Source organism: Syngnathoides biaculeatus, chromosome 13 (genome assembly GCF_019802595.1).
Source record: "Syngnathoides biaculeatus isolate LvHL_M chromosome 13, ASM1980259v1, whole genome shotgun sequence".
NCBI classification, from domain to species: domain Eukaryota; kingdom Metazoa; phylum Chordata; class Actinopteri; order Syngnathiformes; family Syngnathidae; genus Syngnathoides; species Syngnathoides biaculeatus.
The window spans coordinates 17039826-17057491 of NC_084652.1; the positions used below are offsets into that span (position 1 = coordinate 17039826).

The following is a 17666-nucleotide window of genomic DNA, read 5'->3' on the forward strand; positions in this document are numbered from 1 at the left end:
CAGTAGACCACAAAAAAATCCATCCCTACCAAACATGTTTTTTTTTGTTTTTTTTACCTAATGGTATTGATCATTTTCCTGATAAAGCAAATTGCCCTCACTTTTCCATGCAGCTGTGAGGCATGTTTTGACTAATAATTCATTTTCTTGGGTTAGAGCTTTAAAGTAGGGGTTCAAGCCAAGGTTCAGGTTACAAGGTAGGGTTTCAGGTTAGGGTTTCAAAGTAGGCGTGCAAGCCATGGTTATGGAGTTAAAGTAGGCTTTCAAGACAGGTTGAGGATTTTACACAAGGGTTAGGGAATCAATGTAGGATATCACACCGGATTTTGGATTCCATAGTAAGTTTTCAAGCCATGGTTACAGTTTCAAACCAGGTTTTGGGTTCAAATGAGGCTGACCAAGTTTAGGGTTTCAAATTAAGGTTTCAAGACAGATTGAGGGTTTCAAGCCTAGTTAGCTGGTCGAAATAGGGTTTTGAGCCAAGTTTTGGGTTTTAAGACAAGGTGTAGGCTCAGAATTGGGGTTTCAAGACAGGGTATCGGTTTCAAAGGGGGCTTTAAGGCAGTGTCAGGGTTTCAAATTAACAAGTTACAGTCTTAGTGGGGTTCTAACCAAGGTTAGGGGTGTCTTTCAAATGTAATAATGGTTATTTGATTCTCTCGGTATTGTTGAATAATCCATCAATTTTCCCTGAAACAAATAAAAAATAAAATTGTGAACTTCAAAGTCGCGATTTGTCTTTATTGGCGAACCCGGAAGTATGTGTGAAGTGCTCTCGCCTGTTTCTGATCAACACGCACTCTTTGTCTTAACAGCGCCTCTCTTTTGGTCGTCGTCATCCGGCTCGTCGTCGCTGACGTGATTCGACGCGAGCGCAGTCACACTTCGTCACCAGTGACGACGAGCACGGCGTCAAAGTTCGGGTAAGTTCAAATCAATCCATCAGCCAATCAATCGATTGATCATCGAGGCACGGATTTCACATGAAAATGCCACACGAGTTGCAGCTGGAAAACGTCGGAGATGAGTCAGCAGGAACCACTTTTTTTTCACGTCAAGCTAAACGCGGTGACGTCAATTCAACCAGGCCGGAAGTTGGATTTTCAAACTAAAACAGGAACCCCAACCTTTTGGATCAAATTGCAAACCCATTGCCTTAATGGAACTACTGTATAAATACATTGAATATAGACGCCTTTATACAACATCTATATTATTAATACAGTTTGTAGTTAAATTATGTTAATTTATGTTTGGTTAGTGTTTCAAAGTAGGGTTAGAAGTTAGATTTAGGGTTTCAAGTCAAGGTTGACATTTTAAATACAGTTTATTATTTATTTATTTGCTATAAGGAGTATAGTTTTATGGGTATATAGTGGTTTTAACAAATCAATTCCCACATCACTTCAATTATGGATAGGTTTCCAATCATGTCACCAACACCCTGAGACCAATCGGATAGAAAAAAAACTTCACGTTCACCTATCACCTGCATTCTCTGACCTTTATGACACACAAGACGGCGTAATAGGGAACCTATCCATAGCAAGATGTTTAATTACTTTGTGAAAGATTTGTACCACCATCTTTCTCACATGCCGTTAATTCGTTCATTCCCTCAGTAATTTTCTATACGGTACAACTCAAACTTGGGTCGCAGGCGTGTTGGAGCCTATCTTTAAAAACAAAAAACTAGCATTTGCACTCACATTCATACCTACAGACAATTCAGTCTTCAATTCTCCTGCTATGCATGTTTTTAGGATTTGGGAGGAAACCGGAGTACACCTCCCAGGCAGGAAAAGAACATACAAACTTCACACAGCTGAGGCAGACTGAGAAGCCAGGTCTTGAGAACTGTGAGGCAGATGTGCTAATGTGCTAACCAGTTGTCCACGGACCCCCAGGGGGTGAAAAACGTCTTTCCAGGGAGTCCGCGATACGATGTTAGAGACAGAGTAACAATTTAATATTTTGCTGAAGAAAAGAACAAAAAAAATGTTTTTTCTTCTGTCTCGCTATGTTTCACATCCTATCTATCCTATTTTGAGCCCAGCCCAGATGAGTTATTCAGGTAGCGCCACGCCCCAGCCCTACAGTGCCGGTACTTACATTACATTATTTGCGAAAGCTGAGGTTGGGGGTCCGGGAGCTTTTTGAATGACTCACTGGGAGTCCGGGCCCAGGTTGACTTTGGGAACCACTGATATAGACAAACAGTGGACTTGTCACCAGTCAGCCATCATATAGACCAGCAACCATTCACACAAATGTAATCCTCGGTGAACCTATGATGTTTTGGAATACTGGAAGAAACAAACTGATTCTTAGAACTTCAGAAGTGAAAGACACGTGCAAGCCACTATTACACCATGGTACAAACAAAACTACACATTTTTTTTTTAGCTCCAATCTAAAAGAACAATGAGCATTTTTATCCATTTTCAGTTGAAAACACAATAAAATGTTTTTTTTGGGGGGGTCATTATGGTGTTGTTTGTGGTTAGAAGTGAGCAGCGATGGACGATAGCACCAATGACTCAACGGCAGATGAGGAAGAGCATCCCGATGGCATGCCTACTTCACAAGTAAATGCCATACCAATTTGGTCCAGTTCGGAACACATACTTTTCGTCCAATATGGTGTGAATCTGAAATATTACTGGCAATAATGTTGTGTTCTTTTGTGTGCTGGTAGCTTTCTCCTGGTGGGACGGTCCGGTTCCTCCATAAGTCTTCAGTCATCCAGTCTCCACAAATCATCCAAGTAAGAATACTACACAAGGGTCCAACAGTTTGGGTTTCAAATTTTATTTAAATTAGAGTTTAAGGCAGAGTTACGGTAAAAGTTTTGGTTTTCAAATAAAGGCTTGGGTTTCAGACTTTGATTAGGATTTCAATTACTGTACAGGGTTTCAAGCCTGAGTTATGTTTGGAAATAAACGTTAGGGTTTTAAATTGGGACGTTAAATTGGGTTTTCAAGGTAGAGTTCAGTTTTCAAATAAGGGTGATAAATTTCAAATTGGAGTTTCAAATCAGGATTAGACTTTCAAAAGAGGTTTTCAAGACAGGATTTGGTTTTCAGGTTTTGGTATTCCAGTAAATTGTATTTTGAAGTTCGAGATATAGTTTCAAAGAAGGCTTTTTAGCCTTCGTGTTCCAATGTAGAGGTTCAAGCCAGGGTTGGGTTTTCTAGTTGGGGCATTAAAGTAGTGTTTCAAGGTAAAATTAAAGTAGTGTTTCAAGATAAAGGGTAGGGGCTCAAACAAGGGCAAAGATTTCAAATTAGGGTTTATAAATCAGGATTTGTATTAAATTATGGTTTTAAGGAGGGGTTTTGAAGCAAGAGATAGGGTTTCAAAAATGTTTTCTGGGCAGGGTTATGTTTCCAATTTTAAGTCTGGATTCGTGTTTTGTTCGAGGTTTAAGTTTTCAAAGCAAGGCCAGGGTCAGGGTGTCAAACAAATCTTATTCTTTAGGGTCAGGGTTTCAAGTGAGGTTAGCTTTTTAAAGGTCCTGTATTTTGCTAAAGCAAGTTTTTGTAGTATTTGTTTTTAAAATTGTCTCTCTGGTGCCTCAGTAAACATCAATAATATGAATTAAAATTGTCGACGCATGTCTGAGCTTCAAACGTCTTCCATGTACTGGGGCCTATCCCAGCTATCATCGGCCAGTAGGCAGGGTACACCCTGAACTGGTTGCCAGCCAATTGTAAGGCACATAGAAACACACAACCAGTCACATTCACAATTATACCTCAAACAATTATCGAGTCTCCCAATTAATGCATTTTTTTTTTTTGGGGATGTTTGAGGAAACTAGAGTGCCTGGAGAAAACCCACGCAGGTACAGGGAGAACATGCAAGCTCCACACAGGTGGGGCCGGAATTCAAACCCCGGTCATCAGAACTGTGAGGCTAACGCTCTAACCAGTCGCTCCACCGTGCCACCCAAAGGAGGACACAGAAATAGGTCAAAGAGAAGCACAGTAGCTATCACAGGGGCCTTTTCTGGAGACTCGTATCACAAAACAAACTAATGTGGTTTTTGGAATTAAATTGACACTTTTTATACTACGTCCATGTTAGAGAATGACTCTGTCAATGTCGAAATGGTCAAAATATGGGACCTTTAATTTTGAGTTCAGGCCAGAGTTGGGGTTTTAAGTGTCTTGTTGTTGTGTCATCGTCATGTTGAGGTGGTGAGCGAGTCAGACGGAGACTCTCACAAGAAACAGCAGACGCTTTCCACGCAGCCTTCGTCATACCGGTAATATAACATGCGAACACGGCTAGCACAAGTTCGCATGAAACCTAACCATGTTTTATCTGCAGAACAATCCTCAACAAGCTTTCCTCGGACTCGCAGAACATTTTCAAAACGGAGGAGGACATGACTGAGGAGGACCACGACTCGACCTCATTGGTGCCGATCAGCCACCACATGACTTCCGGACAATATGGTAAGCGCAAACCACTTTCCATAGTGGAACAATACAATCATAATTTGCAACATAACCTTTTGAAACACACACATGTCAATTATTTTTTTTTTTAAACGAATACTCCACTGAACAATGAAACACCTTAATCCGACAGGTCATGTCATATGTACTCTACCTTGAAAATGTGAAGTTAGTTCGATATCATTTAATGGTGTTTTGAAAGATTTTTATTGGCAATTATGAATTTTCACGGGCGCTGCCATTTTGGCGAGTCACATGACTTAAAAAGAGGAAGTGATGTCTCCTGTGCGCAAACAAAGGGATACACAATCACAGACAGCGCTGAATTATTGGATGTATCCTCATCTGATGAAGAAATAGCAGTAACTGTTGATTGGGAAGACGGAGGAATACATTCGCACAGATTTCAACCTGTGGTTGTAAACAATGGTGATTATTTTGATGGGAATGACGTGGAGTCTGACTAGCTAACTAACCACAGGCGCAGAACGGTTGAACGCTGATCGCGTCGGTTTAAATTCACAGATGGGGAGTCCGCCAAAGGATTCGTACTCGACGTTGCCAATCAACATTTTTCCAATTTTGCATAAAGACAAGATAATCAAACGAACAAAAGACATGCCTTTGTCGGCAAGAACTGTTCACCATCATAGCATCATGTTGCCAAATCAATTTGAATTACGGTCACGATGAAAGGATGGAAGTCTCAACGCACAAATACACTTGTAGATATGTCGTTCTGCTCAGGGCGACCACACTTCACTAGCCACTGGGTCCTGAAATGTTTCTTTTTCTTACTGGGCAGAATATGCCACCGAGGCTTCCTCGGATTATTTCTATACGAATTATGGAAAAATTTCACGATACAGCAGGGCATTTTCACGTGCGCTGGTGGTAGAACTGCATGTGATTACAGTACAAATCGGCCGTGATTTCGTTGTTTGCACACAGAATACATCACATCTGTGCAAGTAGGTCTTGTGACTCACCAAAATGGCGGCGCCCATGAAAATTCGTAATTGCCGATAAAAAATCTTCTCAAAACACTATTAAATTATATCGGATTAACCTCAAATTTTCAAGCCACTGTGCATATGACATGACCTATCAGATTGAGGCTTTTCATTGTTCAGCGGAGTATTCCTTTAAACACATCCACTCCTGAGGCGATGTGACACAAACGGGTGAAACGCTCTCACTCGGAATGCTAAAATGGTCTCGCACAAACCGGTGTTATACACACACACCCTATTGTAACACTCCCACATACACAGGTTACATGTTTTCACTCACATCGACTCTTGAAAAATTCTCACACACAGAGGTGAAACACTAATACAGAATACTAAAACGCTCGCATCCACATTACAGATTGTATTTTCTGTCCACACGCATTACTTAAACACGTAAGCATACAACTGAAATACTCTCACTACTAAATATTTCTTCCCACACACATGCTACAGTACTGATGAAGACTTTTTGAGCGATACACGAAACATTTTCTCAAGACAAACAGAACAGTCCAGTTGCGTCAATTCAATGCGCTTAGAATGAATTGCAATTGAATTGAATTTTGGCCGACTGCAACACAGTATTAGAGTGGGTCGTACAGTGACCTAAGAATCGCTTTGTTCGAATCCCACCTACGACTTTCCACATGTTGAAGTTTTGGGTAAGAGACTGAACCTTAATTTGCTCTTGCCCTGCCGGCACCTTGCATGGCAACAGCCGCCCAGTTGTTTACGAATGTGTGTCTGAGTGGGTGAAAGTGAGGCTTTGTAAAGTGCTTTGGGCACCGCGATGGTTTAGATAAAGGTCTGTATTAGTGCAGTCCATTTATCATTCTGTAACACTCTCACATACACAGGTGAAATGCTCACGCGCACATTATGAAAACACTCCCACACAAAGTACAGATTTGTTTTCCTCACACACACGCTATTAAATTGCTCCCACATACACTTCTGAAATTCTCTTGCACACACTAGACGAAAATCCTCTCACTCAAACCAAAAAATGTTGCTCCCACGCATGCTGCTGAAACACTCACAAACACTACCGAAATGCTCACAAACGCACTACAAACATTTTTTCGCTCTTGCATTACTACTGAAAGTTGCTCTCGCTCACACACACAAACACACACATCAGGTAATGATGCCGTAGATGTCCTCTGATAACACTCACAATGTTGAGGTTCCTGCTCCACAGCTGCCATCTCGCAGAGTGCCGCTGCTGCGTCACCAGGGAGCGCCCACCAGTTCTACATCCATGCAGGACAGATGATCATACAAGGTATGGTTTCAAAGTCGAATTCCCAGTCAGTGGAGGATTTCAATGTAGAGTTTCAATGTCGAGAAACATCTCTCCTGTGTTGTATCAGTGTAGGGGTTGCTTGGACTCTCCGTTTAGAGCTCATTACTTTCCTCACTACAAAAACAGCACTGCTGAGTTTGCTTCTTGGGGTTTTTTGCCTTTGAGGTTAACCAGTTTTTAACTGAGGGTTTTGGTGGTGTTGAAATGTACCGGTATCTGATGTTTGGACACCCCAAGGACAAACTGATAAGAAGCAAAGGCGGTAATGTTAATGTAGTCTTGAAAAATCCTTTTGAATTAAAGGTGAAATATCTTCAACAAGGCGGCATGGTGGATCAGCTGGTAAAGCACTGGCCTCACAGTTCTGAGGTCCCGGGTTCAGTCCCGGAGCTGCCTGTGTGGAGTTTGCATGTTCTCCCTGTGCCTGCGCGGGTTTTCTCTGGGCACTCCGGTTTCTTCCCACATTCCAAAAACATCGAACATTAATTGGACACTCTAAATTGCCCCTAGGTGTGATTGTGAGTGCGGCTCTTTGTCTCCATGTGCCCTGCGATTGGCTGGCGACCAGTGCAGGGTGTACCCTGCCTGCTGCCCGTTGACAGGTGGGATAGGCTCCGCCACTCTCCGTGACCCTCGTGAGGATAAGTGGCAAAGAAAATGGATGGATATCGTCAACAAACAATAAGAGTCCTTTTCCCCCTATTTGACCTGTCGGTTACACAATCTAATCATATTCAATGGAGAAAATCATAATAATATGAAGAAACGAAACTTTTATTACCGTACTTACAGTATGCAATGCAAAGTACAATGACTGCTTTTTAAAAAGAGTTTGTTGGTTATAACATTTGTTAAAACTCACAACTTTCCAACTTGAACCGAGTACATCCATCCATCCATTTTCTTTGCCGCTTATCCTCACGAGGGTCATGGGGAGTGCTGGAGCCTATCCCAGCTGTCAACGGGAAGAAGGCGGGGTACACCCTGAACTGGTTGTTAGCCAATTGTAGGGCACATAGAGACAAAGAGCCGCACTCACAATCACACCAAGGGGCAATTTAGAGTGTCCAATTAATGTTGGATGTCTTTAGGAGGTGGGAGGAAACCGCAGTGCCCGGAGAAAACCCACGCAGGCACGGGGAGAACATGCAAACTCCACACAGGTGGGTCCGGGATTGAACCCGGGTCATCAAAACTGTGAGGCCAACGCTTTACCAGCTGACCCACCATGCCGCCTGAACCGAGTACAGTACAGTGTAATTGCCTTTGGCTACTAGCCCCGCCCCCTGTTGAGGATCATCCAATCAGAGCATACTCTTGTTTGTTGACTTTCTTCAGTTGCATCACTGTCTCGTAAAATATGGTAGGTTTAAAGTCCGAGTTATGGTATCAAACAATGGTGAGAGTTTCCTTGGTGATTAAGGTTCAAAATGATGGTAAAGCAATAAATCCCAAGTGTATTTGAATTAGGATCTGAAATCTTGGTTCGGGTTTCCAGCAAGGAATAGAGTTTCAAGCCTGGGTCAAAGTTTCAAGTTCGGGTTTCATGCCAATGTTATTGTTTCAAATTAGAGTTTTCCAACAGGGTTAAGGTTTCAAACGGGGGGTAAGGTCTAAACATGAGTCAAGGTTTCAAAGTAGGGTTTTAAGACAAAGTTTGGGTGTCAAATGTACGTTTTACGAGAGGGTTACTGTGACAAATTACTATTTCAAACAAAGGTTATATCACCATCAAAGTAGCGTTTCAAACAAGGAATATGGTTTGAAGCCTGGGTCAATGTTTCAAATTAGGATTTCAAGACAGAATTGGGGTTTCAAGTCCAGGTTTCAAAGTAGGGCTTTAGGATTTCGGGTTTCAAATGATAGTTTTCAACCTGGATTAAGGTTTCATGGAAGGGATGTCACTTTTAAACATGGGCCAAGTTTTCAAAGTAGGGTTTCAAGGCACAGTTAGGGTTTCAAGGGAGCAGTGATTTTTAAAGTCAGTGTTTCAAACAAAAGTTTGATTATGGTTTCAAGACAGGTTTGGGGCTTTCACAGTCAAGACTAATTTGATCAAATTGTATGTATGAGTTCAGTCTTCCTCTTAGTTCTGCAGCAGTCGGTTCGATTGGGTTGTCTTGAACGTGACCCCAACCACTATGAAAAAACATACTACGACTAATAATGAATTAGAATGTATTATAAACATGTTTTTTTATCTAATGTACAAAATTATTACCTATCTTTTAGTGTGCATTGCGGTTCAAACACTTCACCACACTGATAGATTAGTCTTTATGAGCTCAAAGTTAGGTAAAACTCGCACGTCTTCCTAACTTTACACAAGTCATCTCCTCTTGGCGCTTGCCCCGCCTCCGCGTGCGGAAGCAACCAATCAACGCGCCCTGTTGTTTTTTCGCGCCTCTCCAATTGCGTCACTCGTTCTAAAAATAACCTCGCTCCGCCTCCCCCCTTTGACATTATGTTACTTGGGGGAGGAGGAGGGGGGTCCAACCCAGCGCGTCTGCGCTGACTTCAACGGCCGCCGGTGACGTCACGGTGACGCCAATGCCGGTAATTGTAATCCGGCCGCAAAGTTGACGAGCGGCCAGAGAGAGACGGCACAAGTCGGTCAAGGAAGTGAGCGAGAGAGGAGCGCTATTCGGAGTTTAGCCAGCCAGCGAGACCACGAAGGCTGTTTGGTAGTTTGCTTTCATCTCTTTGCGTTCGGGTCTGGCTCTCTGGGGAACAAGTATGGCCGTCACTGGTGATGAGACCGAGTCAGGTAAACTTTTTTTCTTTTTTTTACGAGTATCACTCATTCGTCTCTTCTTCAAACACTTCACCTTTTTTTTTTTGTTGCTTTCTTCATCGTCGTTTTTTTTTTTTTATTTCTCTTTCGTACTTGTCTTCCGGTCCTAACTCGCGCATGCGCACTTGTGCCACTTTGCACAGCGTGCCCCACCGTAATATAATTGTTCAAGTTTATCAAATAAATGATTGAAACGACTTTTAGGCTAAATGAGAGCTGAGACGGATACACACACTTAGATGAGCACACTTCGCTCGAGTTCTGTGCCTAAAAAGTTGTTTCCCCATCTGGTAGGGACCAACATGTTGTCAGGCAGATATGGGGGGTGGACGGGGAGGGGGTTGGGTGAATGCGCACCCTTTACGTCATTGATGCTTCCTGGAATGGTAGAAGGGGGTGGAGGACGGAGGAGGAGGGGGGAAGACTGCGCGCAGTGACGTCAACACAGCCCTCTCTTATGACTTTATGTGTGCGCATGTGAGTGAGGGGCGGCCTTGGTTACGCTGACTCATCGTTCCAAAGCTGACATTTTTCATGATCCTATGAAGGAAATGAAGGGTCAAATGATCAACACGTTTTTATTTTGATCTAATGTATCAAATGCACACAACTGTTGGTTCACACAGACGTTGGTTGTAATCACTCCCTATCAACTATAATGTATATTGCTCGTACAACGTAAACTGGCTATTTGACAGGACTGTATAGTGACTCTTGGGAAGCCCCCATTATTGTGCAATCATTGTATCTGCAATACATATTGAAAAGTAGTGACCAACTGATGCTCACTTGAATCTCAAGTAGAGCTTAGTTTTTATTAATGTGATATAATATTGCCATATTAAAACATTTTTCTTCAGTGCCAGTATAATGTTGTTTTAATTACCTTATTTATTGTTTATTATAGAAGGTCCACCTGTTGATATGATTGATTTAGTACTTCTAATGATGTGAGAGCAATGACATAATTAACGGTACCCTGGAAGTGCTTGAAAACTATTTTTTTAATTCACTGGTAGGTACATGATACTTAGTCCATTACAGTGAACCCACATTATCACACAGGATAGGGACAACGCCCTTTCACAAATTGTGTGTATAATTCAGTACTGTATATGCAAAACTGACTGACAAAATTTATTTTAGGACTACCTCCTCGTTGTGATGAATGATGAAAAGTGGGGGCTGTGGCAAAGCAACCATAAGAACTTGAAACTTCTACTGTCTCTTTTTTAACATGTCACCATGGATCCACCAAAATTACATTGTTTTAATTTTTAGGATTTCTTTGTTTACATATATCAGATAATCTGTGTATAATAATATGTAGTTAACTTTTGTTTGAAGGTGGCAGCCATCACGTTCAAACATGTGATCAAACTATAGTCCTGCTCATTAGCATAGCATGCACAGGAAGCCAACTATCCTGTTTTCCGAGTTTGGGCACGGGACATTTCGCTTAGAGTGGATTCACACCCCCCTGAAAAGGTGGTTGTATAAATGACCATAGATGCCACAAAATGGTGACAAAGCACTCTTTGAGTTATTTATTTTCCTTTGATCTAAAACGACACAGACGAAAAACATGAGTAGAGCTTTAACAATTAATTGACAACTTGATTATCAAATTAATTAACTATTTTGGGAATCGATTAATTGTTGGAAGACATTTTGTTAAAATTGTCCAAATCTGATCTTCTCAAATCAAATCTTCTCAACATGAAATATTCTCAGATTGCGTTAGTGCTTCATGAATTATCGTATTGTTGAATCAAAATAACACTTGCAAACATTTGCTTTGACTTTGGAAACAAAACTATTGACGTGTACCGGGTGAGCACATGTGCCTTACAGTTCTGAGGACTTTGTGCCGTTCAGAAAAAATGTTGGCTCAGGAATGGGATCAATCTCTGTGGTAACAGGAGGGAGTGCAATTTAACTGTGTAGCCGTTATTTGTGTTCGAAAAAGTGGTTCTTATTAATCTCAGTGGGATATTTTTGTTTAAGCAAAGTAAAGAAAAAATGCTCACTTGGGATTAGGAGGGAGGGGGACCAGGAGTCAAAATCCACTCCTGTGTCAGCCTCAGGCACAAACTGATGAAATCACACACGGAAAAGCAAATATCCGTACTAGCTCCTACTTTACACTTTGAATTAAACCCAACAACAGCACCAAGATTCTACAAGATGGTGCCAGAGTAATACTATTATTGCTTTAACGTGAGCACATAAACAGTGACGAGATGAGATGTTTGAAAACAGCATCTCACGTGTCATGTGACTGATACTAAGTGGAGGTAACAACGGTTCATGCCTCCCCTGCGCAGCGGCCACCGGAGACATCCCCGCCTGTCAATTGCGCTCACCCACCTCCGGCCTGGCCCACAGCATCGTGATGGCCGCGGCGTCACCGGGCGCTACGCACAGTCCGGTGTCGCACCACGCCGAGGAAGTCACACGCAAGCGAGAGGTCCGGCTTATGAAGAACAGGTAGGCATGTAGACTGGCGACCAGTCCGGGATGTCCAGGATTTTCTTTGTTTAAATGATCCCCTTTGTTGTGTTGTGGTAGGGAGGCTGCACGAGAATGCCGGCGGAAAAAGAAGGAGTACGTCAAGTGTCTGGAGAATCGTGTTGCTGTGTTGGAGAACCAAAACAAGACGCTGATTGAGGAACTGAAGGCGCTCAAGGACATTTACTGCCACAAGGGGGAGTAAGAGAGCTCGCTAACTGCTACCTGTCGTATCCTGCAACCCGCCAAACTGCTGTGACCACGCCCGCTAGCTCAGGCCTCTACCATGCCGCAACCTCCCTCCTCGAGTTCCGGGAACACCGTTCTGTTCTGAACTCTGGGAAGCACTCTACTTGAAGGATTAGTATATAACACACCTCCTGGGAATGTCACCTGAATGCACCGTTTTTGTCTTTTTTGCTTTCATTTCTGACAGTTTTTGTGAGTCAAAGTAGCGAGCGCTAACTTGCATCAATTCATTTCCAGCCATTTTACTTAGCGGTTAGGAAAAACATGGCTTTTATTTTTGTGGCCAAGTTCCCCGCAGGTGTAAATAAAATGTTGTATAACGAAGACATTAGAAGCTAAGATACACATTAAATTATAACTGGTCATGCTCATGGAGATCCACCATACACAAATTTGTAATTTTGGCACTGATGCTAGTCCTAACAAAGATTAAAGATGAAGGGTTTGTCATTGAAATAATAATTTGCAAGTGACAGATGCTGACCTAAAAGTCCTAAAGTTGAACAAACTCATCTGTTTTTAAATATCAGTTGCGCGTTCAAATAAAGCACACTCTCCAATGACTGACAGAAATGATCGGATGCTACAAATGTTACGATAGAGAGCTAAATTCTTACACAAGTCGACAAAAAATCTGAAACAAAAGTGATTGTAATTCAAGAGCCATGAAGGAAGATGACATGATGACCAGAAAGTTATCAGAAGCTAAAGCTGCAAAGCTAGTTTTGCTAAATGCTAACAAAGTTTTGTTTGTTTTGTAACATTACTGTAGTTTGCGTGTACAAGAGCCTACAACAACACAACTTCCTACAATAACACAAGCATTGTTGCGAGTATTAATAAAACCACGTGTGTCCTGGCTGGTCCACCAACAACATAGATCCAAAAGTATTCTAAAGGCTGGAATTGCAAACTAAAAATTTCCACACTTTCTTTTTGGTTCAATTGTTAACATTAATGACAAATACTGAGGTGTTTTTTTTTTTTTTTTTTTTTTTTTTTTTTCCAAATTGAGGTCAGAGGGCTGCAGCTGCTCGTCAATCAAAGCACAATCACTCACCAGTCAGTCATTGACCGACATGATCGGATGCTAAGCTCAACTAATAATGCTAAATGCTAACAAAGCTTATATGTTTTGTACCATCAGTGTTTGATTATTGTGGTGTTTGTGTTCAGGCACTATAGACACAAATCTACAATAGTGTTGTTCCCAGTGATTATATAACTAATAAAACCACAGTGTCCTGGCTGGTCCACCAACATAAATAAAGGTAACTGATTGTTGTTAAAAGTTAAATTGTTTCATATTGTTGCTTTAATTGATATCAAAGGTTATTGTCTATTAAAGCACAATCAATTAAAACCAGTCAGTTGATTACCAGTCATTGTTTTGTTTTTACAAAAATTTGACACTTTTTAACCAACACAACAGCCCCAACTGCCCTTTTTGTACATTTTTTTCTTTGTTGTGTAAATAAAGTCGTTGAGAGCTGTTCCCAATGTGCCTCCATCCGTTTTCTACAGTTTAGACTGGTCGCCAGTTGATATCTGGGCACATATTCACAATCAAGCACTCCCACTCACGTTCACACCGATTAACAATTTAGTCTTCAACGAAAGAAACATGCATGTATTGAGAGTGTGGGAGGGGAAAAAAAAACAAGCAGGGGGGCCATGCAAAGTGCCCACAGGAAGCCAATCGTCAAAGCAGGAACTTCAGCACTAACTCCAGTAGGTCTCTCCTGCTTCCTAATGTTCTGTCCTTAAAATATTTGTGTTTAAAGCATCATTTCACAGCTGCTCAATGTCATTAAACGTGTATCCACCTGTGTAAATGTGTTGGTGACCCACAAAAGATGTTCTTTACTAGTTTCCACGGCAACCAGGGTCAGAACAGATGACGCAGGAAATCTTTTTAATGAAGCCTGCAGTTTCTTTTTTCAAGTTTAAATCACTGCAAATATTAAACGCCGGCTAACACACACACTCAATTTAATGGGTATTCAAAACATTCTTCAAGGTCACCATTACATCAAAATGTCATTTGTGGCCACTTTTTATTTGATTTGTCTTTGCCGTTTTGCATGTAAAAGGACATATTTGTTATGTTGTTTCCGCAACCAATTCAACCATTCGCTGGCAGCCTGAATGGAGTGGAATATTCCGCACAGGGTCAAACAGAAGCACACAAATGCACACACACACACACACTGAAAGCTGGAAAATGTCAAACAACAATTATTTGTATTATCTGTGTATTATGTAAGCTTTAGGTTGCATTGTCAAGTGACACTTTTTTTGCAGCTCTGTGACATTTGAGGCATTTGTGTTTGGGTCATATGTGTCTTATTTTGCAGGAGCTTCTGTGTGAATGTAAGCATCAGCCGCTTCTCATGAAAATTTTTGATCAGTGAGTAGAAAAAAACAAGCAGTGGTGAATATGCTGAACGCCCGGGTAGTAACACAATTGTTGACATATTACCTAGCAGGCAGCGTGTTGTGTTATTCAATATTTACCAACGTCTCCTCCTTTCAGCACCCACCACCTTTAAAACTTACCGGAGGAGCCCGAAATCCAAGTGTAGCACTTCTGTCAAGGCAAGGAGGCAAAAATCTTGGGCCCTCCAGCCATGATGCTTTGATCCAGCCCAGTGGTAATTTATTATGTCAAGAGTCTTGAAATATTTGTTGCAGTATTTTTTTTTTATTCTTCAAATGCATTGATTAAAAAGGTATTTATTCATTATATTGAGTTGTCACTCATTTGTATAAATAAAAAAATGTTACAGAATTTAGTGGAAATAGCAAAATAAAAATTAGTAAAATAAAGTATGTTATAAATACATTTTATTATTGTATTTTCAAAATTATTATACAAACCCAATTCCAATGAAGTTTCAACATTATGTGTTCACCACATAAAAACAGAACACAGTGATTTGGAAATTGTCCTCAAAATATATTTCACCCATTCATGGGCAGGGTGGCAATTTTTTGCCTTATTGAGATAAAAGTCTCCTAACAGGCCACAATCAAGGAAATGACACTTCTTTTTTGGTTATGTTTAAGTTAGATGATAACTTTACTAATTTCTAATCTCATCCCAAAAATGGGACGCTGCCCACGAGAGGGTACTTGGGTTTTCTTAGTAGATCGTCCCAAAAACCAGAATCAGAATCAGATTAAAAAACTTAGATATTTTGATATACTGAAGGATATAATGCGTCGAAATCATGATGTCCCAAAAGTGGGACGCTACCCACGAATGGGTTAATTGAATACGCTACAAAGGCAAGAAATGTAATGTTCAAAGTGATAAACTTTATTGTTTTTAGGAGTGATGGCAAAATGAAGCCTCATGGAACATTTCATTTCAGCAATTGCTTCGAGAAAGGCAGCTCTGATATTCTCCAGCTCTCCCGTGACCTTGTGAGGATAAGCTGCTTGAATCATGGATTGTTTGAGAAAGGGTTCATTTTTTGGTGCTTCATGTGCACACAATACCACCTGCTGGCCGTGTGTGTAATGACAGGCAGCTGGACCTTCATGTGTGACGCATTAAATTCTGACTCGTAAAGGCCCTCGGAGGGAATGAGGCCTATGTACGACCAAAAAATGTAATACAAAATAATTGATCAAAAAAGCGCACGATAATATATATTTATTTTAAAATGTGAACGTCTTTCTGTCCATAAATGCTTCCAGTACACTGTTAAAATAAGAATAATATTATCCATCCATTTTCTTACCCGCTTATCTTCACAAGGGTCACAGGGAGTGCTGGAGCTGGCTACACCCTGAACTGTTTGCCAGCCAATCACAGGGCACATCAAGACAAACAATCGCAATCACAATCACACCTTGGGGCAATTTAGAGTGTCCCATAGTGCATGTTTGGGATGTGGGAGGAAAGTTGAGTGCCCGGAGAAAGCCCATGCAGGCGGGGCCGGGAATGAAGCGTGTCACCCTATAATAATAATAATAATAATAATATTAGCTGTTCCAACCTGCTTGGACCTGTTTCTTCACTTGTTTACCACACTCACCATTGCTCTGGATTGTTGACCCTAAATATTTGAAGTCCTCCACCCTCGCTATCTCTTCTACCTGTCAGTGTCTCTTTCAGTTTTAGGAAGGACTTTTGTTGCTGATGAGACCAGATCCACTTGTTCTTTTGCTCAAGAAAGACTCCTGAGAGTTGCTGACTGTGTTGAGAGTTATAGGACTAACTTTGCCAGGGAGGTGACCATCCCCAGAAATGGTCTGACCTCGTCTTTGCTATTTGGTCTCTCCATGTTGTTGATAGCTGAGGTTTTTCTAGGGTTGGGTTTCACCCCCTCTTCACTCACAACATCTCCCACAAAGATTTCACTGCAAACTCACATTTGTGTTTGTTGAGCTACAGATTGACCTCCCTTGTCTTGTCCAACACTTGTCTCAATCTGGCGTCGTGCTCTTCTCGAGTGGAGCCCCAAACAATGATGTCGTATATCATCGTCTCTACTCCAGGAATCTGTTCAAAAATCATGTGTATGGTTTTGTGGTAAACCTCAGGTGCTGACACAATCCCGTACGGCAGATGAAGAAATCTATACCTTCCCTCTGGAGTGTTGAATGTGCACAGTCGGGAACTCTCTTCATCAAGCACCATTTGCCAGAAGCCTGACGAAGCATCGAATTGACTGAACCTTTTAGCTCAAGGAAATTGTGCCACGACTTCTTCTTTGGTTGGCAACTTAAAATGTTCTCCTTTAATTGCTTTATTTAGATCCCCTGGATCTAGGCATGTTCTCAGGCCACCTGTTCTCTCCTGCAGAACAACGAGTGAGCTGACCCATTCCATTGGCTCATCGACTTTCTTGACGACTTTTAATTTTTCCATGCGCCCCGGTTCGTATTTCAGTTTTTCTCGCAGTGCAAATGGAATTTTTCCGCAAGGATTCACAACAGGAGGCCCACTTTTATCAACGTGTATTTTATGTAGACCAGGTAGACATCCAAGTCCTTCGAAACAGTCTTTATATTCCTCCATGAGCAAATCCTGAACAGTTGCATTGTTTGATGATGTCACTACAAACACTCTTTTGACAAGATTGACCTTTATGCAAGCACTGAGACCCAGGATTAGTGGTGCACTCATATCCACGATCAAAAGTTATGCTCTTATCTTTCAATTTCTGTGTTTGAAGGTTAGAATTAAGGTTAAGAGGTAAGAGAGGTAAAGAGGTAAGCCATGAGCTGGTTACCAGTCAATTGCAGAGAACATAGAAAAAGACAACAGTCACAATCACACTTAAGGGCAATTTAGACTCTCCAATAAATTAATA

At 41.4% G+C, this 17666-nt stretch overlaps 1 protein-coding gene across 3 annotated transcripts; it reads left to right on the forward strand.

The window, feature by feature from the left end:
• The first annotated feature begins 797 nt into the window (after positions 1-797).
• Positions 798-13834, forward strand: LOC133511258 (cAMP-responsive element modulator-like). 3 transcript variants are annotated; one of them, XM_061840024.1, is made up of 8 exons: positions 798-923; positions 2508-2588; positions 2699-2767; positions 4200-4270; positions 4336-4463; positions 6681-6764; positions 11907-12069; positions 12151-13834. In XM_061840024.1, exons 2-8 carry the CDS (start codon positions 2520-2522, stop codon positions 12293-12295), a joined length of 729 nt encoding a protein of 242 aa, XP_061696008.1. In that variant the 5' UTR covers positions 798-923; positions 2508-2519; the 3' UTR covers positions 12296-13834. The 3 variants fall into 3 exon arrangements, with proteins under 3 accessions (XP_061696008.1, XP_061696009.1, XP_061696010.1); XM_061840025.1 differs by having other exon boundaries at positions 863-923; positions 2511-2588; XM_061840026.1 differs by lacking the exons at positions 798-923; positions 2508-2588; positions 2699-2767; ... (1 more) ...; positions 4336-4463; positions 6681-6764 and adding an exon at positions 9259-9552.
• The last annotated feature ends 3832 nt before the right edge of the window (positions 13835-17666 follow it).